General features: G+C 37.8%; 1 protein-coding gene across 1 annotated transcript; it reads left to right on the top strand.

The window, feature by feature from the left end:
- On the top strand, positions 1-27116 carry LOC141330657 (endoplasmic reticulum metallopeptidase 1-like). Its single transcript, XM_073835538.1, has 16 exons — positions 1-357; positions 4364-4647; positions 9905-10032; positions 10123-10228; positions 12018-12164; positions 13193-13285; positions 15692-15904; positions 17737-18041; positions 20400-20531; positions 20775-20949; positions 22165-22355; positions 22492-22644; positions 24473-24648; positions 24777-24892; positions 25695-25852; positions 25941-27116. The coding sequence occupies exons 1-16, from the start codon at positions 68-70 to the stop codon at positions 26115-26117; spliced, it is 2844 nt and encodes a 947-aa protein (XP_073691639.1). The 5' UTR covers positions 1-67; the 3' UTR covers positions 26118-27116.

Here is a 27116-nt window from a genome sequence, read left to right as displayed (position 1 = left end):
CCCCGAGACGACTCGTTCTTCCCGAGTCACATTAAAGATTCGAATCGTTCAAGAACGACCCATCACTATGAGCGATCCAGTGTTCATACAGCTCAGCGAGAGGGACTCTACAGTCCGCAGAATCAGAGCTCCACAAAACCAGCAGCAGCAGCAGCCGGACAGTCCTGATGAGGAAGCCGCGTTGAACTCAGTCCGGAGCCGCAAACACAAGCCGGAAGTGCGCGCTGGGCTGCTGGGCGAGAGTTCAACAGTGATTCTGCTCCTCGTGTTCGTGTTTCTGCTGTGGATCGTGGTTCTGATCTCAGTCAAGCAGCTTACCATCAGCAGACCAGGACACTTCAACTTTGTCCGGGCCAGGTAATCAGATGGGAATACCACAGCACTTTACAGTTTACTATGGTGTTGCATAATCTATATAATATTTAAACGTCACTTCAATAATACTATGGTAAATCACCATAGAAAACACTGTCTTTTATTTATTTATAAATAAATAAAAGACAGTGTTTTCTATCACAATTGTTTATGATTGTGATAGACCACAAAAAAAACTTTTAATAGATTCATAAGATTATCATTACGAATTGTAAGTTATTTGTTGGCCTAATTATTCTATTTTAATTGGAATTAATTAAAAATAGTGACATGTTTAACTATTAGGAATACATATTGGCAAAGCTCTGGAAAAAAAAATAATAATTGGGGGAAGATATGTGATAAGATATATGTCCATTATGCTGTGATAGTATTTTTTTATTATGGTGTATGGAGTGTAAATTGATGTGGGGAAAAACTAATTTAAAGCAGTTTAACATAATGCTGCAACAAAACGAAATGTAAAAAAAGGAAGGGGTGTGAATACTTTTGCAAGGCAATGTATACACACACACACACACACACAACAATAACCGTTCTTGTCTTTGGACAACTTTGATTAACTTTTTTGATCCACTTCAAATGTTAAGGCTAATGTATGTAGTATAGGCAATGTAGTTACATTACAACACTCTTAAAAATAAAGGCGCTTTAAAAGGTTCTTCACAGCAATGCCATAAAGAACCATTTCCAATTCCACAAAGAACCATTCAGTCAAAGGTTCTTTAAAGAACCATCTCTTTCTTATTCTTTTATATCCTAAAGAACCTTCTTTCACCTAATTATTCTATTTTAATTGGAATTAATTAAAAATAGTGACATGTTTAACTATTAGGAATATATATTGGCCAAGCTCTGGGGAAAAAAAAAAAAAATTAGGGCAAGAGATGTGATATATAAGATATATGTCCATTATGCTGTGATAGTATTTTATTCTTGAAGCAATAACAAAACAATCATTGATGCATAGAATATGTCTTTTGCCAACAGGATGGTAAATAATGCAACAACAAAAAAATAGCTCAAAAACATATATGTATATATATGCTGTTAATGCTCCTTGCCTTTGCCTTGCAACTTTGCTGTCACATCAAAATTTAAAATGACTTGTTTAACAGGGTGGGATGGTTCATAATAGGGTTAACCAGTATTAACAGGTTCTAAGAGCTTTACATTATCGCCCTGCATTGATTGCCACCTGAAATGAGTAGAACTGCCACAAAACCACAAAACCAATCTTAAGTAGCATGGGTATGTTTGTAGCAATAGCCAAAAATACATTGTATGGGTCGAAATGATCGATTTTTCTTTTATGCCAAAAATCATTAGCATATTAAGTAAAGATAATGTTCCATGAAGATATTTTGTAAATGTCCCACTGCAAATTTTACGGCGATTTTCTCAGTATTCAAATTTTTTGCATTCTCAGATTTCAGATTTTCAAATAGCTGTATCTCGAGCAAATAGTCCAGGGTAACATTTTTTTTACATTTACTGTAGTTAGATTACTACTATTATCTCTGGTTACATTATTATTATTGTTTGTTGTTGTTGTTGTTGTTTTCTTATAACAGTTGTGGTTGATGCAATTTACCACAGTTATTATGACAACTCTGATTTATTTCGATCAACAATAACTACAATGGTAAAATTGACTTGAAATATTGATCAACTTTAAAGCATTAACCCAGCAAACACAGAACGTTCCCCTAATGTTCCCATATGGTTCCAATTTGTTTATTTTTTGGGAACCAAATGAGAACATTCTAGGAACGTTCCCTGTAGGTTCTCTTTTTAATAACTTATAAAGAACGTTCCCAGAACGTTTCCTGCAGGTTATTTTTAGGTTTAATTTTTATAACCTACAGAAAATATTCCCAGAACATTCCCTGCAGGTTATTTTTTGGTTTAATTTTATAACCTAAAAAGAACCTTCCCAGAACGTTCGCTGCAGGTTATTTTTAGGTTTTGTTTTTATAACCTGCAGAGAACGTTCCCAGAACGTCCCCTAAATGTTATTTTAATTTTATATCCAAAAAAAGAACCTTCCCAGATCTTTCCCTGCGTGTATTTTTGCAGAATTTCATGTCCGAAACAAGCTTTTAATAAAGTGTAGACATCAAAGTGGTCAAATCACATTATAATGATAATATAATTCCAATTTTATAGCTAAAAGTCAAGGTGTAGTCTGAAAATCATATAATAAACACTGGGTTTATTTCTTTACTGCGCACCTCTGATCTGCACACGCTTCTCCAGCACGAGCTTTCTCCTGCGGTGTCGGATTGAAAAGGTTAGGAGAACGTTCTGGGAACCTTCAGAGAACTTTCAGGGAATCTCTCGGAACATAAATAGAATGTTTTCTATTGGTTAGCCAGGAAAGTTTTCTCAATGTAAAAAGAACGTTCCCTTTAGGTTAGGGGAATGTTCCGGGAACATTTCCGTAACGTTCCCCATAGGTTCCTGGAACGCTCCCCTAACCTAAAGGGAACGTTCTATTTACGTTAAAGGGGTCATTGGATGCAAAACTAACTTTTCTGTGTTGTTTGAACATTAATGTGTGTTGGCAGTCAGTGTACACAACCACCCTACAATGATAAAAATCCACCCAGTGGTATTTTTTTGATCTTTAAAAGTAATATCCCCTTTTTAAAATCGTGTCATTCTCAGCTTCTTGTCGTTGTGACAAAACACAGTTGATTGAGGGCGGGTCTTACCTTAGACCCGCCCTCACCGAGCTGAAACAGTCCGAATACCATCGCCATTGTGTGACTCAGGTGCAGAGGAAGACTCTAATTGAGCGATTGAGGTGTTCTGTTGTTGGATGTAATAATGAACATAGCTGTCGTCATTTACTCCCGAAATCTGAGCTGCTGAAGACGCTGAGGATTAAAGGTTGTATCAGCGATTTCTAGCCTAAAACATAAAGTGTCAATTTCAGTTGACCTTTCTTCACGATCCGCTCGCTGCCTGCCCCATAAATTGTCTGTGAAAAAACCGCGTCTCTCTGGTCAGCCTAGGGTCCGAGATATGCCAAAAAAACAATCGGCACTACCAACCTTTCCACAGATAAACAAACAGTGTTCCAACCAATCAGCGTCAGGGGTTTGGTGTTGTGGACTTTCCTACTGGTGCAGGGATGTGAGGGAGGCGGAGCGAAAGTCCACAGTTTTTTTTCACAGACAATTTATGGGGCAGGCAGCGAGCGGATCGTGAAGAAAGGTCAGCTGAATTTGACACTTTATGTTTCAGGCTAGAAATCGCTGATACAACCTTTAACGTTACTTTCGTTTTTAAAAGGAAAGCGCCGACCCGATCTACATATAAATCTGTGAATCATTGGTGATGCTGCTTCACCCACAGCAGAAGTGAGTGTAAGGGTTTTTTTATGCATCTTTGCAAATAGCCTTTCTTAATAATGTGCCTATTGGCAAGTTTCGCAGATATACGTGGCTAAAGTAAACATTACATTACTCACAATCCTAGAGAGGAGCGGGGCAAGCAGAGCTCGATGGCATTTAAAGGGGCAGTGTCTTAAAATGAATTGAGTTTTTGCAGAGCTGATTTTGACAAGGTAAAAGGCAGTTTTTTTTACACTACTATTGAGAATTTTTAACAAAAGTGTATTAGAAACTTTCATTAAGACCCTGAAGAACCATATGAATTTGAGGAAAATGGGCATCCGATGACCCCTTTGAGACAACTTTTCTTGGCTAACCAACAGGGAACGCTCCCAAAATTGTCTGATAGTTTTTGATACACAGGAAAGCATTAAAATATTCTAAAGGGATAATAAAAGGTTAATTTTATTATAACTTGTATTAGTAGATATACTGCTATAGTAAATATCGCAGGGCTCCAGACTAAAACGCGACTAAAAATGTGACAAAAAAAGAACTATACAGTAGAATATTTGTTTTATTCTAGAACAATAGAATAAAAAACTGATTAGTGCTCACATGTGTAAAACTGTAATGTTGTGTATCAGGAAGCATTTGGAGCGGATCACCAGCGTCGGGCCGCGGACCGTCGGAAGCCCAGAGAACGAGATCACCACGGTCAACTACCTGCTGGATCAGATCGAGCAGATCCGGAATGAGAGTAAAACCGGACCTCACTCCATCACGGTGGACGTCCAGCGGCCCACCGGCTGCTTCGCCTACATGTGCTACGACCGCGTGACCAACATCGCTGTCAAACTCGAACCGCAGACGAACACGCAACATTTCGTGCTTGCTAACTGCCACTTTGATTCGGTGGCCAACAGTCCAGGTATGTTCTTACAACGTTTGATCAACGCTTCACAAGTGAACCTGACGTTTCATAGCTCAGGGGACATTGGGTTTATTCTTTAAAGGAGTAGTTCATTTTCAGAACAAAAATTTACAGATAATGCACTCACCTCCATGTCATCCAAGATGTTCATGTCTTTCTTTCTTCCGTCATAAAGAAATGGTGTTTTTTCAGGAAAACATTTCAGGATTTCTCTCCATATAGTGGACTTCTATGGTGCCCCTGAGTTTGAACTTCCAAAATACAGTTTAATTGCAGCTTCAAAGGGCTCGAAATGATCCCAGCCGAGGAAGAAGGTCTTATCTTGCGAAACGATCGGTTATTTTCTAAAAACATTTACAATGTATATACTTTTTAATCTCTACACAGAGTACACACAGAGCTAGACAAGATGAGCATTTGAGGTTAAAAAGTATATAAATTGTATTTTTTTTTATGTTTTTTTTTTTTAAGAAAATAACCGATCGTTTTGCTAGATAAGACCCTTTTTTTCGGCTGTGATCGTTTAGAGCCCTTTGAAGCTGCATTTTGGAAGTTCAAACTCGGGGGCACCATAGAAGTCCATTATATGGAAAGAAATCCTGGAATGTTTTCCTCAAAAAACATAATTTCCTTACGACTGATGAAAGAAAGACATAAACATCTTGGATGACAAGGGGGTGAGTACATTATCTGTACATTTTTGTTCTGAAAGTGAACTACTCCTTTAAGGCTCAAAAGAGCTTGTGAGAATTATAGAGATCTCTGTCACATTTCATTGAAATTTCAATTCAACTGCATGTCTTAAATATCAACATTTTGCTACTCATTTCTTGCAGTGACACATTACAAGTAATGCAAGTTACGTAACAATATTACTTTTTCCAAGTAACTAGTAAAGTAACGCGTTACTTTTTAATTGACAAGAAAATATCTGAGTTACTTTTTCAAATAAGTAACGCCAGTTACTTTTTCCCCCCATTTATTGATTAAAAGCTCTCCTGTCCCCATGTTGAGAGAAATCTTGAGTAAGATGTTACTTTAGTTCTAGAATAAATGTGAACATGCATTAATTCATCTCACACAAAAAATACAGTATTCCTCAAAATGAACAAAAACATAGAATAGAATATGATGCAAACCTGCAATAATTAAATGTTAAATAATACAATTACCCTTTATGTATTTAATCCCAACTGATATCTTTGCTGCCAACTTTCGATGATCCAATTCATCCATACTATTAAGCAAAAATGACTCAAGGTAATCAAATTTGTTTTCCTTTTTTATTGCTGAAGAGTTGATTTTTTTTTCTTCTGCGGTCTACTATACAGACGTGAATTTACTTTTCTCTAAGCCTGAGGCTTTTGGTGTGAAAAGGCTTTTACATTTGCCAAAAATAGAACTTTTTATATTAAAAACAAATGAGCAAGCCCTGCCCAGATTTTAAAAGAAACTAAGTAATGTAATTAGTTACTTTTTTAGAGAAACATTAATAAATCAAGCACGTCCCGTGTGGTTGTGGTTTGAATCAGCAAGTTTGCGTTTCACAACAGTGCCAATGTTCTGTCATGTTTAGATTGATGTCAAATCCCAGTCAGTTATGATTTGGGATTGAATTTTAGTACCGCGTCTGATTTACAGGATTAAACTGGATTGTATAAATTACTGTGTTTTATTTTTTTTCTTTGAATCATGTTTTTCAGATCTGCGTGTATGCTTTCCCTTACCAGAAAGAAGTATATTCAAGTTTATTTTATTAAGCATACTTAAGTAAGGTTCAAGTAAGTTTGTAAGTATACAAATATCAGTGTACTAGTAGTATACTTTTAAGTGTACTATTTCAATACTCCTTGGGACTAAATTGGCCCACTTTCTAGTTTATAAAAGTATACTTTTAACCCTCTGGGCCTCCTCATTTAGGGGTCACACTTGGCTCCCTCGCGGTCAAAAGTGACCGAAGCCTTAAAAAGTAACTTTTTTTTTTTCTTCAGCAAAATCAATTAAATACATTTTTGTTCAATAATATTTTGTGATTATTATTTAGAATTTTGAGCATTTTTTATGAATCTATGCAATATTTATACAGTTTTAATGAGCAATTTTTTCCCACTAGAATTATATTTTATATTATATTTTTTAATTTAATTATGTATTTATTATTTTTCAATAAATACAACATTTCACATTAAAATAGAGTAAAAGCATTTAAAATCCAATTCAATTCAATTCAATTCAAGTTTATTTGTATAGCGCTTTTCACAATACGAATCGTTGCAAAGCGCTGTACAAAAGTTTAGGCTACTACAATATATTTAGTAATTTTAGTATTTAGTGGTGAATACTGTATGTCAAGTCGATGTACATATGATATAAATGTTAAAATCAGTAACTGTGTAATCGAACAGATGATGAACACTAATTGCAATGATTATGTGCTGTGATCAAACTTGTAAGAAAATTATGTAGTGCTGTATGTTGTTTCAAGGCCTGGCATCATCTGCGGTCCTCTGAGGGGTCGGCATCATAAAATCCATTTTTTTAAAGTGAAAATTGCACCATCTAGTGGCATAAAAAATAAAAACTTGTGTAATGTCATGTAACCTTCTGTATCTCCCTATCTACATATATACAGGGGCTTTGGGATTCCAATGTTTTTTTTTTTTTTACTGTTTCTTCATTTTAATAGGCTTTGCATTTAGAAATATATTCAGACATTCTAAAAGATTACTTTTGGCAAGGTTTAGATATTTTAGATTGGATAAATATAAGGTTTTGCATTTTTCTGCTTATTTCTGTGTGTGTGTGTGTGTGTGTGTGTGTGTGTGTGTGTGTGTGTGTGTGTGCGCGTGCGTGCGTGCGTGCGTGCGTGCGTGCGTGTGTGTGTGTGTGTGTGTGTGTGTGTCAGTTCTGTACTTTTGTTATTTTAGAGTGTCAGTCCTTGCTTGCTGAACACTTCTTTTCAGCACAGTGGCTGATTTGTAGCTTGTATTACCAAAAGATTCTCTGAATTATCGCATTTTTTCATATTTCCCATTCATTTCCTATGTCGGTCATTTTTGACCGCGAAGCAGCCAAGTGTGACTATTTTTTTTTTTGACCCTTTAACATATCCGAATCATGTCACTGATTATTTTGTGTACTCCGATAGCTAATGCAACAAAATTCACCAAGTGCCATCTAGGCATGGGCCGGTATAAGATTCTGACGGTATGATAACCTTGGATAAAAATATCACGGTTTCACGGTATCACGGTATTGTCATTACTGCTCTACAATGTTATATTTAAATGTCTGGGTAAAAAAGTTTTTTTTTTTTTTTTTTAACTCAACACAGTATAATTTATTTTAGGAAACATTTAGAACATTTTGTAACATGGAACATCAGGCAAAATAATTAAAATAAATAATTATATCTTCTTAATTAAATTAAATTTCAGTCACTTGTGTGAGCCTAAACCTGCAGCTCAACAATAATCAACAAAATAAAATGTTCAAAAACAAATCCTTTTAAATGGAAAAAATGCAATCACTGATCAAAGCAAAAAATATGACCATTAGTGACAGTTACAGAAATAAACAAATACTCAAAGACACATGAGAGCCAGCAAGGTTTTTTTTTTTTTTTTTAAAGCCGTGAATTTGAAAAGATGTTAAAGGTGCACTGTGTAATATTTAAGATGATCTCTAGACAGAGGTGCAATAACTATGTTTTCAGGGGTGCATAAAGACCTTAATGAAGAATTATGTCTTTATTTACTTAGAATTATCAGCTTGGAAAAAAAAACACTGACACAATGATGAACAAGTAATAGTAATATTCACAATAACATAGTTTTGTTAAATGATTAAGTAAATATAATTCCTTAAATTACATTTTACAAGAAATCTCACTATTCGTTGCTGTCAAAAACGGCGAGATTCTAATCCTGTATGGGCTTCCGTAGTTCTGTAAAGGGAGGGGTGAGAGGTGGACTGTTGCAATTCACAATCTCTCCACTAGAAGCCGCAAAACCTACACACTGCACCTTTAACGTGACTGAAGGCTTAAAAGCAAAGACGTGATTTCACTTTAACTTGTACTAATGTTCAATCACAGAAACGTAACGTTAGTACATATAGTCTGCTATTCCCCACACTGTTTTGTGGGGGTTCACCTCCTTTGGCCATCCTGAACTTATATTACAGCTGAGTCTCACTGACTGCGGAGCACGTGCACAATCACAGACACGCGCTTGCCAGCACTAACCGGTGGGGGAGGGGCTGCATTGTTTTCGCTGCAGGTACGCACACACACAACCTAGTAGAGAGTCCTGCGCTTCACTTAGACGATACAAAAAATGCACATATCGTAGGAACGGTATAACTTTTTTTGTTTGCGGTTTTGAAACCGTGACTTTTTCAAACCGCGGTAAACCTTGAAACCGGTTATCATCCCATGCCTAGTGCCATCTCATTCTGATGAAGCTACGGTTTTTAAAAATTCAAAACATAAAATTTTTCGGTCAAAAATGACCGAAGAGGCCCAGAGGTATAACACCTTAAAGTACACAACTAGTTTACATCAAATTTTTTACTGCAAGTGTAAAAGTGAACTTATAGGTATATCTAATTAAATACTTTTTATGCATTTTGAATACACTTTGAAGTATAGTCTTAGTAAACTACTAGTTTAGTAGGTTTATATTGCAAGTATTCTCTTAAGTTTTCTTTAAGTGAACTTTAACTCATGCGTTAAGTATACTACTATGTCCCTGTTTAGGTATTAGTTTGTATATAGTTTGTTACATGAATGTCTGAACATACAAAACATCAAAAGAACAAACAGGGAATCTGCTTTATAAACAAAAACATTTTATTCTAGCTTTATGCATTTGTTTTTTTTTTTTTAATAACCTTGAATGTGGTCATTATTACCTCTTCATATATCGACATTTTATTCCATAATGTTACACAGTTTTACATTTCTATGGTTTTGGTGCTGTTTTAAGTCCGACGATTGTGGTAGATTACATGTGGAAGCATCTGGTGTTTCGGTTTCTTCTTCACTTGTGTTTTGGAAATTCTGTACAGAAAGGTCCATAAAAAGAAGACTGAAAGTGTACTTACCTATTTTCTTTTATCTTTATTTTTTAAAGTAGTATACTAATAGCACACTTGAATAAACTTATTTTTCTTAAGGGTTACTCTAGTGTGTCAGTAATAACTGCACTGTATGATTAATGTGTGTGTGTGTGTGTGTTTGTGTGTGTTTCAGGAGCCAGTGATGATGCCGTCAGCTGTTCAGTGATGCTGGAGGTTTTACATTCTTTAGCCAATCTCTCCACGCCGCTCAAACACGGCGTCATCTTCCTCTTCAACGGGGCCGAGGAGACCGGCCTGCAGGTGAGAAGCCATGGCACAGCTGACCTTGTGATTAGGTGTTCAGTGTTTTTCAGGCAGTTTGATCACTGTTGACATCCACCTCTCTCTCAGGGCAGTCACGGCTTCATCACCCAGCATCCCTGGGCTCGGCAGGTGCGAGCGTTTGTGAACCTAGAGGCGGCAGGAGTGGGAGGGAAAGAGCTGGTGTTTCAGACAGGTAAACATTTAATAGGCCTCCGTGTACCTGCGATAGAGGAAATCTGCTCTGTTGCTAGGCAGAACAAGTGCCAGAGTTTAAAGAATAGATCACTATCATCATTAGCTAAAAACACAATGTACTTTTCAAGCGTATTGTAGTGCATCGTGTTCATTTAAAGGTTGTATCAGCGATTTCTAGCCTGAAACATAAAGTGTCAAATTTAGCTGACCTTTATTCACGGTCCGCTCGCTGCCTGCCCCATAAATTGTCTGTGAAAAAAACGCGTCTCTCTGGTCATCCTAGGGTCCGAGATATGCCAAAAAAACAATCGGCGCTACCAACCTTTCCACAGATAAACAAACAGTGTTCCAACCAATCAGCGTCAGGGGTTTGGTGTTGTGGACTTTCGCTCCGCCTCCCTCACATCCCTGCACCAGTAGGAAAGTCCACAACACAAACCCCTGACGCTGATTGGTTGGAACACTGTTTGTTTATCTGTGGAAAGGTTGGTAGCGCCGATTGTTTTTTTGGCATATCTCGGACCCTAGGCTGACCAGAGAGACGCGTTTTTTTCACAGACAATTTATGGGGCAGGCAGCGAGCGGATCGTGAAGAAAGGTCAGCTAAATTTGACACTTTATGTTTCAGGCTAGAAATCGCTGATACAACCTTTAAGGATAAAGTAGAAAATATTACGAAAATAAAGGCGAAATATTTTGAGAATAAAGGTGAAATATTTCAAGAATAAGGCTGAAATATTTTGAGAATGTAGTCGAAATATTTTGAGGATAAAGTCGAAATTATTTAAGAACGAAATATTTTGAACATGTTGACTTCCTTCTTGAAACATTTCGACTTTTTTCTTAAAACCTTTATTCTAAGACAGGGCTACATATTTAAAAAAAACACTTCAGGGCGTATCAGCCCAAACAGGCCTTCAACATCCTGATGAAGAACCTGAAGAACCTGTCTTAGAACAAAGGCTTTTTACTTGGCTTACTATGTGAGTGCCTTGATGTGTTTTTTTTTTGTTTGTTTTTTTTTTGTATTTTGAAATGGGATCCACTTTTAATTTTTGATCATTTAAGTTCCCATAGGGGTTATCAGCAAAGAATGCCACAAAACGTGCTGCTATTTTTGTCGACCCAAGAGGGTTGATGCGGTGTTTATTAAATGGTGTCCACAGGCTTGTTCCAGTCAGGATCTTCTTGACACTACCTCTCAAAGTTGGCAAGGTTACGATTAAAGATACGATTCTTTATATCATATTTTAAGATAATAAATAAAATAATAAAATAAAGGAAGCCTCATTTCAAATCTTAAAACATAATGGGCATTTTATAATGAAAATGTATTTCTTAAACTTCTAGTTATGTATAACTTTCAAGTAAATATATATTTTTAGAAATCCAAGTATTTTATCTTTATCCAGTAAATCGGAATGACTGGAAAAGTCCATGTTTCCATTAAAACAAACAAACAAAATACATTGGCATATATGTGACCTGTGCTGGCAGAATGAGTTGCAGTAAGCAAATTTTCAAAAATAAGTTATTTTTATTTTCACCTTCTCCAATAAGAGACCTTCAAAGTGATGTATGATTTGTTGGAATTTGTCAAAACTAAGTCGATATAGTCAGTAAAGTCAATTTTAAGAAAGTTTTCCGAAATTCTTTTATGTATAGCTTAAAATTAGCCTGTGCGCGTGTACACACATTTTCTTTGCATGGTACACATATATGGAAAAGAGCAGCATGATCATTTTGTCAAATCTCTAAATGCAGTCATGTATGTGTGTGTGTTTAAGGTCCGAAGAACCCGTGGCTGATCCAGGCTTACGCCCGAGCTGCCGTCCACCCGTTCGCCACAGTGGTCGGTCAGGAGATTTTCCAAAGTGGTCTCATTCCTTCGGACACAGACTTCCGCATCTTCAGGGACTATGGGAATATTCCTGGTATGAGATGCACACTGTAAAAAAGGGATAGTTCACCCAAAAAGGAAAATGTGATGTTTATCTGATACCCCCAGGGCATCCAAGATGTAGTTGACTTTGTTTCTTTAGTAGAACACAAACAAAGATTTGTAACTCAAACTGTTGCAGTCTGTCAACTATATAATGGCAGTCAATAGGCACCAAATCTTTGAGAGTAAGAAAAACATACACAGGCAAAACCAAATTAAACACTGCGGCTAGTGACGATACATTGAGGTGTTAAGACACAAAATGATCAGCCTGTGCGAGAAGCTGAACAGTATTTATATCATTATTTACCTCTGATCCACCGCAACGTTCCTGAGTGCGTTCACAACAGCCGGCGCGTAATACGTCAACATGGTCTACCATAGTAGATGCACGCGCAAAAACGATGGAAATGGTAATTAATTGTGCTTATCCTGATTCTGGCAACCGATTAAAAACTAAAAGATTACGCTTGCTTGTCAAACTCATCCGGGACTGTTGACTTTTTACCGACAACATTGCAAGATCATGTTGACACGCCGACTGTTGTGAACACGCTCAATACAGTTGAACGTTCTGGTGAATCAGAGGTAAATAATATGATTTCTGTTCAGTTTCTTGCACAGAGCAATCTTTTTGTGTCTTAAGACCTCAATTTATCGTCACAAGCCGCAGTGTTTAATGTTTTTTTTAATTGTCAAAGATTTGGTGCCCATTGACTGCTATTATATGATTGATAGACTGCAACGGTTTGAGTTGAAAATCTTAGTTTGAATGCACTGGGGGTAAGCAGATAAACATCAATCAGTTTTCATTTTTGCATCAGTTTTCATTTTTGGGTGAATTATCCCTTTAACAAGTTTTACACATGATTACAGTAAAACCACATTTCATTAAGTGATTTACTGCTAATATAAGAAGAAAAGCTAATGGTAATGAGTAAACCAGGAGTATTGACTGAGACTGTCAGATCATGTTAAAGACCTTCTAAAGTCTAAATCTTCTTCCATCTCATTCTACAGGAATTGATCTTGCGTTCATAGACAGCGGTTACCTCTATCACACTAAATATGACACTCCAGACCGAATCCACAACGACTCCATCCAGAGAGCAGGTGAGATGCCTCATTCCTGATCTACGGCCTCACATGAAGATGTTAGGAAATTAAACAGCTGCTTCAGAGAGAATGAAGTTCACTCAGAGCTTTGACCAGTTGAGCAGTCAGACAAATCAAATCCGAGATCAACGCTGTTTTAAGATGGTTTTCTTAAATAGAAGTAAGTGCTGTGGCCAGATTTACTAAAGCACAGATTGAAGTGTTCATTTCTATGGGTGATTTACTGACAATGACATTGCATATCAAATAACACAGACGCATATAATTTCCATAACAATCAACTTAATTTACCAAGAGGAGTGCAATTTGGTGTCTGCGAGAGGAGCTCACTTCAAGAACAAAGATTTACAGTTAATTTACTCACCCCCCGTCATCCAAGATGTTCATGTATTTCTTTCTTAAGTCGTAAAGAAATTATGTTTTTTTAAGAAAAACATTATAGGATTTCTCTCCATATAGTGGACTTCTATGGTGCCCCCGAGTTTGAACTTCCAAAATGCAGTTTAAATGCAGCTTTAAAGGGCTATAAGCCAGGGCTCCAAGGCTCTAAACAATCCCAGCCAAGGAAGAAGGGTCTTATTTAGCGAAGCGATAATAAAAAAAAAAAACTCAAATTCTCGTCTTGTCTAGCTCTGCGTCAACTCTGTGTATTTGGGATCAAGACCGTTAAGGTATGTCGAAAAACTGTCCAACCATCTAATTTTCTCCTCCAACTTCAAAATCGTCCTACTTTGCTGCAGAAGTACCGAACCAGTGTTTACAAAGTGAACATGCAAAGAAGATCTAACACCCTCTACAAAAAAGGTAAAACAGCGTGTACACTCTTAAAAATAAAGGTGCTTCACGATGCCATAGAAGAACCTTTTTTTGTCTAAATGGTTCCATAAAGAACCTTTAACATCTGAAGACCCTTTCTGTTTCACAAAAGAATCATTGTGGTGAAAGAAGGTTCTTCAGATTATAAAAAGGTAGAAAGAAGTGGTTCTTTAAAGAACCTTTGGCTGAATGGTTCTTTGTGGAACCAAAAATGGTTCTTCTATGGCATCGCTTTAAAGAACCCTTTAAAGCAAGAGAGTGTAGGACGATTTTGAAGTTGGAGGAGAAAATGAGATGGGAGTTTTTTGACACACATTATATCACAAATCCAGTTCTTGGTCTTCGGTCTGCTCACCACCAGAGGTCTCTCACATTACGCAGACTGTTACATGTCACCCCGGACTACAATTCCCATGTTCCTTTGCACAAGTTTGCCCTTTCACCTGCAGCCAATCAGACACTGTATAAATACCAGGCACTTCCTCTTCTTGATTGCCGAGTGTTGCATTGCGTTTAGCACTCACCTAGTGTTAGCAACAATTACGGAGCCATTTCTGAAGCATCAGTGAGCATTTGAACTTTCTGTAATAGTTGCATATGAGTCCCTCAGTTGTCCTCAGTGTGAAAAGATGGATCTCAAAATCATACAGTCGTTGTTGGAAAGGGTTCACATACTGTACACAAAATGCTGGGAAACCAAAGAATCTGTGGGGTCCGAAGGATTTTCTGAAGAACAGCAGGCCGTTCAGGACAAACAAGGGGCTCATGAACTATCACTAAACAAAAACACAGCTGCAGATCATTAAGGAAACAACGCAGTATTAAGAATCAAGTTTATGTAAACTTTTAAACAGATGATTTTTATAAATTCAACTATTATTTTCCCTTGTGGACTATATGTACACATCTTTTATGTGAAATATCTTATTCAGGTCAGTACTAAATAAACAATAACATGCACTTTGTATGATCCCTCTAATTTTGCTAAAATAATTAACATTGTGCAGATTCTGAAAGGGGGATGTTAACTTTTTACCTCAACTGTACATAACAGCTTTCATAATATTATCATATTTATTTTTGTGCTGCTGACTTTCATGACAGATTTGGTTAATACCTGCTTGTGTGTGTGTGTGTGTGTGTGTGTGTGTGTGTGTGTGTGTGTGTGTGTGTGTGTGAGTTAGATCTGCTCTCTTGTTCTGAACTGTAATGCTTGTCTTCGGCTGTTGTATTGTTTTTGTAAAGCTGCAGAAGAGCGATATAATGAAAGATGCCAATGTTCCGTAAGTAACTGCATTTATTAATAAAAAATAGTCATCAAAATGGTAAATGCATTAGTCTAATAAGCAAACAGAATCTTAGTTACACTTTTGCGTAACTTATTTTAAGCCGGCTTGTGCAATCAGAACTTACAGCTAGTGCTGTGTGTTTTATTAAATTATAATAATACTGAATATGGTTCAGACGTCACTACTTTTCTAATGTGTTTGAGCTCATTAAACCTGAAGTGTGAAGTCAGATTGTGTTTTGTATAAGTAGGAAGACGGACAGATACTGTACTGACTTCCTTTTTATCTCTTTCACCAGGTGACAACATCCTGTCTGTCCTCAAGCACCTGGCGATGTCTGATGAACTGGCGAATTCCTCTGAGTATCGCGACGGTAACATGGTGTTCTTTGACGTGCTGGGATTGACGATGGTGATATATACTGTTCACGTCGGCACCATCATCAACTACACTGCAGCCATCGCCGCGGTGATCTACCTGGCCGTGAAATGCCTCCTAACCAGCATTGTGGGTACGTAATGGTTTCTGTCACTAATTGTGTCAGTTTATTTTCATGTTAGCGCTGAATGCTTTTATTAAAGGAGAAGTTCACTTCCAGTACAAAAATTACAGATAATTTACTCACCCCCCTTGCCATCCAAGATGTTCAGGTCTTTCAATATTCAGTCGTAAAGAAATTATGTTTCTTGAGGATTTTTCTCTGTATAGTGGACTTTTGTGGTGTCCACGAGTTTGAACTTCCAAAATGTATTTGAGGTTAAAAAGTATATATATTGCATTTATTTTTTTTTATTTTTTTTTTAAATAACTGATCGTTTCGCTAGATAATAACCTTCTTCTTTGGCTGGGATCATTTAGAGCCCTTTGAAGCTGCATTTAAACTGCATTTTGGAAGTTCAAACACACGGACACCATAAAAGTCCACTATATGGAGAACATTTCTGAAATATTTTCCTCAAGAAACAAAATTTCTGTAAAACCGAGGAAAGATATGAACATCTTAGATGACAAGGGGGTGAGTACATTTTCTGTAAATTTTTGTTCTGGAAGTGAACTTCTCCTTTAAGAAATTTAGAACTCTTCTGGGAACATTTCGGATTTTCTATCAAATATCAGGAGGCTTACAGAATTGCTGTATTTTATAATTTGATAATATTTATTATGTTTCATAATTTATTGTATAGAAAACATTTTGGAAAAAAAATGGTTAAAGTACTGCATTGTCTATATTTATTAAAGTTCCTGTGTTTTTATAATTACTTTAATATCCATGAGTAATATTTACCAACAAAACAGCCTTTGCTACTAATTTTTATATTAATATTTATTTATTTTTTAATGCCAAACCAGTAGCTTTATTTGAATAAAAAAATTACAATTTTTTTTATTTTTTTCTCTCAAATATTTACTTGCTTATTTATTCATTCATTCATGCATTCTTTCATTTATTTATTCGCTCATGTACAGTGCCTATAGAAAATCAAACTCCATTCCAAATGAGTTTTCCAGCTTTATTTACAATTTTGGTCTTACAACATCAAACCAGTGAAAGAAAAAACACAACAGCTCTGGTTGGAAAAGTCATCAGTCTATTGATTTAATACTTTGTAGAGCCACATTTTGCTTTAATCACAGCCATCAGTCTTTTTGGATTTGTCTGTACTAGCTTTGCACACCTTGGTTGGGGAATATTTGCCCATCCACAGATTTTCAATAGGATTTAAGTCAGGGCTCTGACTGGGACTGGGTGATTGGTCAGGATTGAAGGGAAAATGGATGCTGCCATGTACATCCAAATTCTTGAGGAAAACCAGTGTCCAAAATGGCTTAAGCCATTTCGATATTGTTTTGGCAGTATGTTTAGGGTCATTGTCATGTTGGAAGGTGAATGACCTGCCCATCAGCAGGTTTTCCTCAAGAATTTGGATGTACATTGCAGCATCCATGTTCCCCTTCAATTGAAGTGGTGCCATACTCTTTCCACTTCTTAACAATGCTCTGAACAGTACTCCGAGGGATAGCTAAAGCCTTTGAATTGTTTTTGTAGCCTTCTCCTATCTAGTCCCTTTCTACAACTTTATCTCGGAGGTCTTTTGAAAGCCCTTTCCCCAACCACGGTGAATTCTTTGCCGTACCATGCACTACTAACAGTGGAATCTTCAAGAAATGGCTCATTTTATTCTGAAGTAATCAACACCACTTGTATTGGTCTGGTGGGGCAATTAGCCTGGTATTTAATCTGGAAGTTGATTGCTTGCACCGGAGCAAGTTTATAATGAATTTGCCCCCGTAAGAATTTACATGCAGCATTTAAATAAAGTTTGACTTTATTTTATTTTCCAGGGAGTAAAGTGAAAAAATGCTGCATCAGTCCTTTGCACCGCTCTGCGACAGGTTGTGCAGTGGCACGTCATATCCTCTGTGCAGCTGGCCGGTACATGTGTAATCTGGCGTGTGCGGGGAATGTGCTTTTCTTGAGCTGGTTCTTCTCTCTGCTGGCGGTTCTGTTCGTGGCTTGGCTCGTCACACAGATGGGCCGCTCCATGTTCTGGTACAGTCACTTCTACGCCGCCATCTGTCTGTATGGATCCGCTGCCGTCGGCATTATCTTACTGACACACACGCTGGCCAAGAACTATTGCTACAGGGTGAGTGATGGGACAACTCTATGATATCTTAACTCTATGATAATTCTAACTGACAGAAATCACAGATCTGATGGAGACAGACAGTGTTCGATTTGAGGGGGGGGGGGGGCGGCTTGTTGGTCCCTAGTCTCGCGACTTCAGACTGACGGCTGAAGGTCTGGAATCCATGGCAGCTTTCATAGGCCAAGGCCCTACCATAAGGCTGTTTGACCGATATGTCAAACAACCAATCACACTTTGTTTCATTCAGCCTCATGTTTCGGGCAGTGGAAATGTCCCCACGACAAGTCAGTCATTGAAATAACCAGCATTGAAAGTAAAGTGAAGAAAAGGGAGAACAAGCAATAAGTCCGTAATTTGTTCGCGAACGTTGATAAAATATATAACAACAATGGCATCTGCATAAGCACTTTTTAGCAAAACACAGAGTAAATCAGTCTGCGCTTTGTTTCCTGGCAGACCAAAAATAAACACGACACTCGCGTCTCCCAGAAATCCGATCAAATTCAAAAAATCAGATGATGACTTTAAAATTCCTGAATTCCAGTTAAGTATACCATATGCATCAGACATTTAGCCAACGTTCTGTGGGCATGACGCCCGAGGCTGAGACTAGGGGTCCTGGACCTCCCAAAGGCCAATCAGAGGCATTCAGAATAGTCATTGCTGAAACCTGGAGTTTTGCTCAGACTCAAACTCACAAATTCCCTCACCATAAGCAACAAAGTGCAGACGTACAAACTATGTAAGTAAGAGATTAATTTATTATGCAGTCTATGGACAGCTGTATTGACTGTAAGAGGAGTTATGAGGGCTAAAACATTCATTTAGAGCAGTGGTCTCAAACTCAGTTCCTGGAGGGCCACAGCTCGGCACGGTTTAGCTCCAACACTAATCAAACACATCTGATTCAGATAATCAAGGTCTTTATGATTACTAGAAACTCCAAACAGGTGTGAGTTAGAGCTGGTTAAAGCCAAACTCTGCAGAGCTGTGGCCCTCCAGGAATTGAGTTTGAGACCTCTGATTTAGAGTGTGTTTTTTCACTGCGTGATTCAGTCTAATAAAATGTATTTTCCCAAAATTCAGCATATGGGGGCATATGCATATTCATAAAGTTAAAGTATCACACAAAGAGTGCAATTCTTTCACAAAAATCACAAATGTGATATTGATTTTATACAACAGTTTACAGTTTAATAAACTAGAAGTTAATATTAAGAGACTTATGTTTTAGACACCATATTGGCTATTTGTACTCTATTTCGCCAACAAAAATGGTTCCAAACAGCCACAGCACTGTTTTGCTTCTTTAAACAACATGACAGTGTTTCGTTCCTGAATGAATCAGTGGTTTAAAGTACCTTGTAAATTTTTTATAATCAGCATTCAACATTTTAGGATTTAAATATCAAAAGTTTATTAATGCATTTGTAATGGCAGATTAAATGCATTAATGTCTTAATGGCTTAAACAGTGGGTAATAACATCTAAATGCCAATTCAGATGCTGCACCTGTGTTTCCTCTGCACTGAAAATATTAATTTTGTTGATAATGATTTCATATGTGACTTTATTGAATGAAAATACGATTTTTGCACAGACGATAATGCACACTTTATGAAAAAGAAGAAGTGGCTTTATGTAATGTAAAACGTACCCATAAAATTCACAGATCATAGTAAAATAAGCTTTTATCTTAGAATGAGGTTTTCCAATGATAACAAGGATTAATCATATTTCTGTCATTACAACTCTCGGAACAGTTTAGCATGCTAGTGGATATGACAATGGTAATGTATTTGGTCTTGGCGGGATAGATCTGCTACACTGCTGCTGCTGAATTTTTGTAAAAAATTGCTGTAGTTGTTGATTATTGCTGCTGCAAGCAAGTACAGAACTTGCTACTGCCAAAGCATATGGCGATACAGTGCTGTGAGTATTTAAGACATACTGCTGCTGCACAAATAGCATTACATAACCCGTAGCAGATCTATACAAGTGGAGCTGGGGAAGGTGGAGGGTTTCAAAGGAATTCTGAAAGTGTGCTATGAAATGCCCAAGTGAATGCTACCAGCTATTTAAATTGGTTAAGTACACAACATAAACCAATCAGCTTGTGCCATGTTGTTTATTTCTGTGATATCATCAGTTACGTTAATAACCCGTCAGCCTGTGTCATCTAGAGTGTCTTGGCTGAACTAGGTATTTATATAAGGTTATATTTTTTTTGAAGGGGGGCGGGGATAAAAATAAGATAAAAGCTTATTTGGTTAGGGGGCTTTGACACAATTCGAACACTGGGTTGCTGTAGATCTTAGTAACAGGCGTGCTGAAATGTGAATTTCTTTTCAGCAGAAGCTGCAATTTCACTGTTGCACCGAACGCATGGCACGATTCCAAATGGTTCCCGGCCGGAATGCTGACGCGTGCTGCTGGAACCCATGTAGTGATGTCAGCACTCAGGATCGGTCACTCCTCTGTTGCCCGGTAGGCAGTTTCTCTGTAGCTTTGCTAAATCCGTGTCCTTGTGGGGACATTTTTGGTCCCCAAGAGCTAGAAAATTAAATGAAAAAAAAAAAAAATGCTTGTAGTTTTTTGTGAGGGGTAGGTTTAGGTGTGGGGTTGGGATAGGGTTATAGAAAATACAATTTTTACAGTATAAAAACCATTACGTCTATGGAAACCCAACGTGTGTGTGTGTGTGTGTGTGTGTGTGTGTGTGTGTTTCAGAGTGTGAGTCGTTTGGATCTGGCCGAGGTCTTCTTTGACGTCAGTCTGCTGGTTTGGTGTGTTGTGCTGTTCTTCCTCACTCGCCGCGGCTGGTGTTCAGCGTATGTGCCCATGATGATGGTGGTGTTCCCGCTCATCACCAAACTGCTGCTCACAAAGCTCTTCAGAGCCAAAGGTCAGAGGTCACACCACAATTTTTTCTTTAATAATTATCGAATACCTAATAATGGGCTACCTTTGTCCAAAATTAGCAATTACCTACTGCTTAGTTAATATTGCTTCTATATTAGTTAATAGTATTAAGTCAAGTGTTAATGTAGAACTACCTATTACTTCCTGCATAGTTACTTGTTAACAATGGCCCGTTATTCTAAAATGTTACCGATTTTTTTTTTTTTGCACCCCCAGATTCCAGATTTTTTAAATGGTTGTATCTCGACCAAATATTGTCCTATCCTAACAAACCGTACATCAACAAAATTGCTTATTTGTTCAGCTTTCAGATTATGTATTGTATATATGTTAATAAAACATATGTCTTTACATTGTAGATACATTATTTTTTTAAACTCCCCCAGTTTTGTGTTGTGTATACACTGTAGTTCTAATGTCAGATTGGATGCTCTTCTGTTTCTGGTCTCCAGCGGAACCCATTCAAATATCGTCTATCTGTGTTTAATGTAGCTAATGTCGGAAGCTTTGTGTAGTAAGGTACTGAAAAATGATGGTCATTGCGACAGTGATGGCACTATAGAGCCATGTGCTTTTTAAAAAAAAATGTTAGGAGGTTTAACATATCAGCTCGGAATATACACTACTTTGACTAGAAACACAGGAGACCGGAAATGCAAGAAATTCTTTAGGTGTGACTTCCGTGTTCAGGAAAAAACATCTATAGAATGTATCTCTTTTAAATAGCAAAATGGGGTACCTATTCTAAAAAAATTCTAAAAATGCATTTACTTTTTAACCTTAAATGTTTGTCTTGTCTAGCTCTGCGTGTACTCTGTGTATTCCAGTTCAATACAGTTAGGGTATGTGGAACGTATCTCATTTTTTCCTCTTCACTCCAACTTCAAAATCGTCAGTGTTTACAAGTGAACATGAAAATAAGATCAAACACCCTTTACAAAAAAAATAAGGTAAAACAGGGATGCATTACGATTTTGAAGCTGGAGGAGAAAATTAGATGAGTTTTTCAACATACCCTGACTGTCTTGAACGGGAATACACAGAGTTCTCTCAGACCTAGACAATGAGGCAATCAATGTTCTCGTGCCACATGGTTTGTGCTGATGGCCATTAGTGCTGTGTGTGTGTGTGTGTGTGTGTGTGTGTGTGTGTGTGTGTGTGTGTGTGTGTGTGTGTGTGTGTGTGTGTGTGTGTGTAGGAGCATCTTTGCAGTACTCCATCCTTTACCTGACGGGCCTTGCTGTGCCATATGTCTACATCATGTTCCTCATCCGAGTGATTTTTGAGGTCTTTGCACCCATTCTGGGCCGCAGGGCAGACCAAACCCCACCCGACATCATCATGGCATCACTTGTTACCGTGGCAACAATAATTCTGTCTTCCTATTTTGTGAGTCATTCAGAATTCAGAATCAAACAATCAAAATTCAAACATTTAAATTCAAATTCAAAATAAAACACCAAGAGAATAAATCATCTTATTCCAGCTATTATCTGTCTGTCTGTTTGTCTCTCTCTCTCTCCAGATTCATTTCATCTATCTGTCCCGGAGTACAAAGTGGATCTTGGTTGTTCTGGGGTCGGTGTTTATGCTGATGTTTGTTCTGGTCAGCTTTGGAGTATTCTTCCCATATTCTGCCAACCCATCCAGTCCACGACCCAAACGTGTCTTTGTCCAGGTACAGCCATCACTGATACATCTACAGCGAGGAAAATAAGTATTTGACACATCAGCATTTTTATCAGTAAGGGTATTTCTAAGTGGGCTATTGACACAAAATTTACACCAGATGTAGCCATCAAGCCACATATTGATTCATACAATTCATACAAAGAAACCAGAACATTTAAGTATACAAGTTGAGTCATAATAAATAAAGTGGAATGACACAGGGAATAAGTATTGAACACACTTTATTTAATACTTCGTAGAAAAGCCTTTGTTGGTGATTACAGCTTCTAGGCGCCTCTTGTATGGAGAGACCAGTCGTCTGCATTGCTCAGGAGTGATTCTGGCCCATTCTTCCACACAAACGCTCTTTTAATCTTGAAGGTTCCTTGGGCCTCTTTTATGAACTTTGATCTTCAGTTCTCTCCATAGATTTTTGGTCAGGTGATTGACTGGGCCATTCAAGCAACTTGATTTTCTTTCTTTGTAACCACTTCGTTGTTTCCTTGGACTTGTGTTTGGGCTCATTGTCTTGCTGAAATGTCCATGCTCTTTTCATTTTCAGCTTTCTGGTAGATGGCAGCAGATTTTTATCCAGAACGTCCTGGTACATTTCTCCATTCATCCTGCCTTCAATAATATCAAGTCTGCCAGTACCCCTTGCTGAAAAGCAGCCCCAAACCATGATGCTTCCACCCCCAAACTTAACTGTTGGTATGGTGTTCTTGGGGTCGTGGGCAGTGCCATTTCTTCTCCAAACATGGTGTGTAGAATGAATGCCAAAAAGTTCAATTTTGCTTTCATCTGACCATACTATAGTCTCCTAATAATCCACAAACTTTGACCGAGTTTCAACATGCTTTTTGTTCAGCAATGGAGTCTTGCGTGGTGAGCGTGCATGGATGCCATGGCGGTTCAGTGCATTGCTTGTAGTTTTCTTTGAAACAACAGTACCTGCTGATGCAAGGTCTTCCTGAAGTTCTGCCCGAGTGGTTCTTGGCTCTTGGAGAACTCTCCTGATTATTCTTTGGACTCCTCGGACAGGGATCTTACATGGAGCACCTGATCGTGGCCGGTTTATGGTGAACTGATGCTCTTTCCATTTCCGGATAATGGCCCCCACAGTGCTCACAGGAACATTCAGCATTCTGGAAATGCACCTATAACCATTCCCATCAAAATGCTTGTCAACGATAAGATTACGAAGATCTTGAGAGAGTTCTTTGCTTTTACCCATCATGAAGTCTTTCCTGTGTGCCTTCTGGGTAATGAGAAGCCTTTATAGGCCATCAATTAGGACTAAAGCAGCTGATATCAACTAGTACTGATAGGGGGCAGGGTTTCTCTCTCAATACTGACAGATTTCAGGTGATCTCCTGGCTTTCTGTGTTCAATACTTATTCCCCGTGTCATTTCACTTTATTCATTATGACTCAACTTGTATACTTAAATGTTCTGAATTCTTTGTATGAATTCAATATTTGGCTTGATGGCTACATCTGGTGGAAATTTTGTGTCAATAGCCCACAATTATCCTTACTGATAAAAATGCTGATGTGTCAAATACTTATTTTCCCCGCTGTATAAAGCAGGGTTTTTAGAGTTTACTGAAAATGCTGTTTACATTAATATACTCCTAGCCTGAGTCAAGCAGATGCTTTATGAACCACAAATGTAAAGCTTGTATTTTTTCTTGAAGCATTTTAGAAGAAATCTTAATTCTTATAAAGTAAAATGTGTCTAAATCCAATGAATCCATCAAACAATCTTCAACTGAATGGATTATTTTATTAGTTGTGAGTTCAGCCTGCATCAGTCAGATGTGTGTTCGTTTACAGCACATCACTCGCAGGTTCCACGCACTGAACGGCTCGCTGGAGAGCTCCGACTCGGGCTTCTGTATCAACGATCTGGACTACACCGGCATGAAGCACATCACACCACACATCCCACAGATCAACGACAGCATCCGCACGCACTGTCAAGACTACATTTCCTACTACGGCTTCCCAAGGTTCCTCACGGTCAAGTTCCTGGTTAACTGAATATAAGTCAAAGGATTGGAGGATGGAGTTCACGCACATGTTCAGCTGAACTGAGCCACCGCTTGAACCTCATGACATCTTTCCCTCATTGTTTTAGTGAGAGCTGGTATCTTCCGGCTCCTGAAGTTTCTCCTAAAGCTCCACTGGAGTTCCAGCTCTTATCCAGAAAGGAGATTACACACGGAATCATTAGAATGACCTTTGAGGTCAAAGGTGAGGCATAAGTTTGATTTTATGGTAAATAAAAATTTACAGATACCCCGTTGCAATTCAAGATGTTCCTGTCTTTCTTCAGTCATAAAGAAGGAAAACATTTCAGGACTGTTCTCCATATAGTGGACTGCTATGGTGCCCCCGTGTTTGGATGTCCAAAATGCAGTTTAAATGCGGCTTCAAAGGATCTCTAAACGATGCCATCCGAGAAAGAAGGCTCTTATTTAGCGAGATTAAGATAAGACCCTTTTTCCTCGGCTTGGATTGTTTAGAGTCATTTGAAGCTGCATTTAAACTGCATTTTGGAAGTTCAAACTTGGGAGCACCATAGAAGTCCACTATATGGAGAGCATTCCTTAAAATGTTTTTCTAAAAAAAAAAAAAAAAACTATTTTTTACGACTAAATGAACAAAGACATGAGCATCTTGGAAGACAACGAGGTGAGTACATTATCTGTAAATTTTTGTTCTGGAAGCGAACTAATCCTTTAACAATCGGATCTTGAAGTACCTAAAACCATATCCATTTTCTGAGCATATCCTGAATGAAAAATTACCTGGATGGGATAGTGGAGAAACAAATAAGGGGGTGAGAGATCGTTTTCAAAAAAACTAAATAATAAAAAATTATAAGAATGACCCCCAATGAAGGCCACCCTAGTCTGTAGCTTTTCCTTAAACAACTGCATTGAAGAATGTCATACCCGTATTCCAGAATTGGCACCACTGTGTCGAGATGTTAAAAGCATTTTTCAAAAATTGCTTGGTGCACCTTAAAACATGTCCTGTTGTACTCTCTCAGGTCCGAGTCACATGTCTCTGCACCTGCGTCCTCACGCCGGCACATCTCTGATCAGCTCGTCGTTCGGAGGTGGGATGCTGCACCACGGCAATGATAATTTCATATTGTACTCTCATGGTCTCGAAGCTCCAACCTGGACCTTCTGGTTTGAGATCATGGTGAGTTCGAGCTCAAAAACCACATATTTAACCTGAGGAGCACGGCGGCATTTATTATGTGAGTTCATGTGTGTTTTTTCATCTTCAGCAGCACAAGTCCTCCGACGCGTCTCCTGATGAGGGCTTGTTCTCTCTGGCCATCTCCGCACATTATTTCTCTGGTTCAGATGGGCGTTCGGAGCCACTCGAGACCTTACTGGAGAAATTCCCGGACTGGGCCTTCACATCCTCATGGATCAGCACATACCACATGTACAGATTCTAAAGGCTGCTTGCTCGAGGGCCCTGATCGCACACATACACAAACACACTCATCGTGGTTTTCATTTTTTTGTATGTTCATTCCATCCGTGTTGTTAGATCTAGTCCCCACGTCAACATCTCCTCTTCTAGTTCTCGTTCATGCAAACCAATCAACTCATGGAACTCCACAGTCATAAAACTGAACAATAATGAAAATGCATATGCAAAGAAAAATAATAAGAAATAGAAGTGCAATAAATTGATAAATGATTAAAAATATAATGATAAATGATAATCAAATAACCAAATAATAAACAGTCAAATAATACATTATATGAATGACTAATGAATATAAAATGATTATAAATGAATTAAAACATACAAATCAAAACAAAAACACAAACAGTCTGCATATGAGGATCGAAGGATCCTTCACTGTAATGGTTTTTATATTGCACAGTACTATATTGAACTGTATTTTCTATCCCCTGTTGAGGAAAATATGCAATTGTCCTGTTGCAAGTATGTCTTTTCCTTTCATATAGTACTTGTATTGCATTTGCTTTAATAAGAAAGTGGTTCATTAAAAAAAGACACCACGCGTATTGTTTTTAAGCATTTACTAAGAGAATGTTTATAACATGTATTAGCAAGAGCCTTGCTAGAAAGAAGACGAAAAGGGAATTTGAACATTACAGTATTTTGTTGCAGATGAGGCATAGAATGATAAGAAGAGGAGAAATGCAAGTCTTTTAAAAACAACAACTTCTGGGGAGAGTTCCAGAACTCATGGAGTCACAGCACATTGAAACCCAGCTGCCGTCTATAAAAGACTATTTGTGCAATAATGAGATCTTATAGGAAAAAAAAATTTGAAGTCAGATTGGTGCCATCTGGTGGTGGAGTGAGCATAATTATCGAGCAATATCATATCCTAACCACTAGATGGGTGTAATGTTCTCTATAGAAGGACTTGAAAATCCTAGTTGTTTTTGCACATATTTGCCTTTGCCTTTTTAGG

This window comes from Garra rufa, chromosome 1 (genome assembly GCF_049309525.1).
Source record: "Garra rufa chromosome 1, GarRuf1.0, whole genome shotgun sequence".
In the NCBI taxonomy this organism is placed as follows: Eukaryota; Metazoa; Chordata; class Actinopteri; order Cypriniformes; family Cyprinidae; genus Garra; species Garra rufa.
Note: the sequence above shows the minus strand (reverse complement) of the source record. Positions and strands in the feature narration are given on the sequence as shown.

Excerpts from the sequence above, each read along its gene's own strand:
- LOC141330657 (XM_073835538.1), top strand. The coding sequence starts at position 68 with ATGAGCGATCCAGTGTTCATACAGCTCAGCGAGAGGGACTCTACAGTC. Across the intron at positions 13,286-15,691 it reads CGACTCCATCCAGAGAGCAG|GTGACAACATCCTGTCTGTC; the intron begins GTGAGATGCCTC and ends CTCTTTCACCAG. Across the intron at positions 22,645-24,472 it reads CCAAACGTGTCTTTGTCCAG|CACATCACTCGCAGGTTCCA; the intron begins GTACAGCCATCA and ends GTTCGTTTACAG.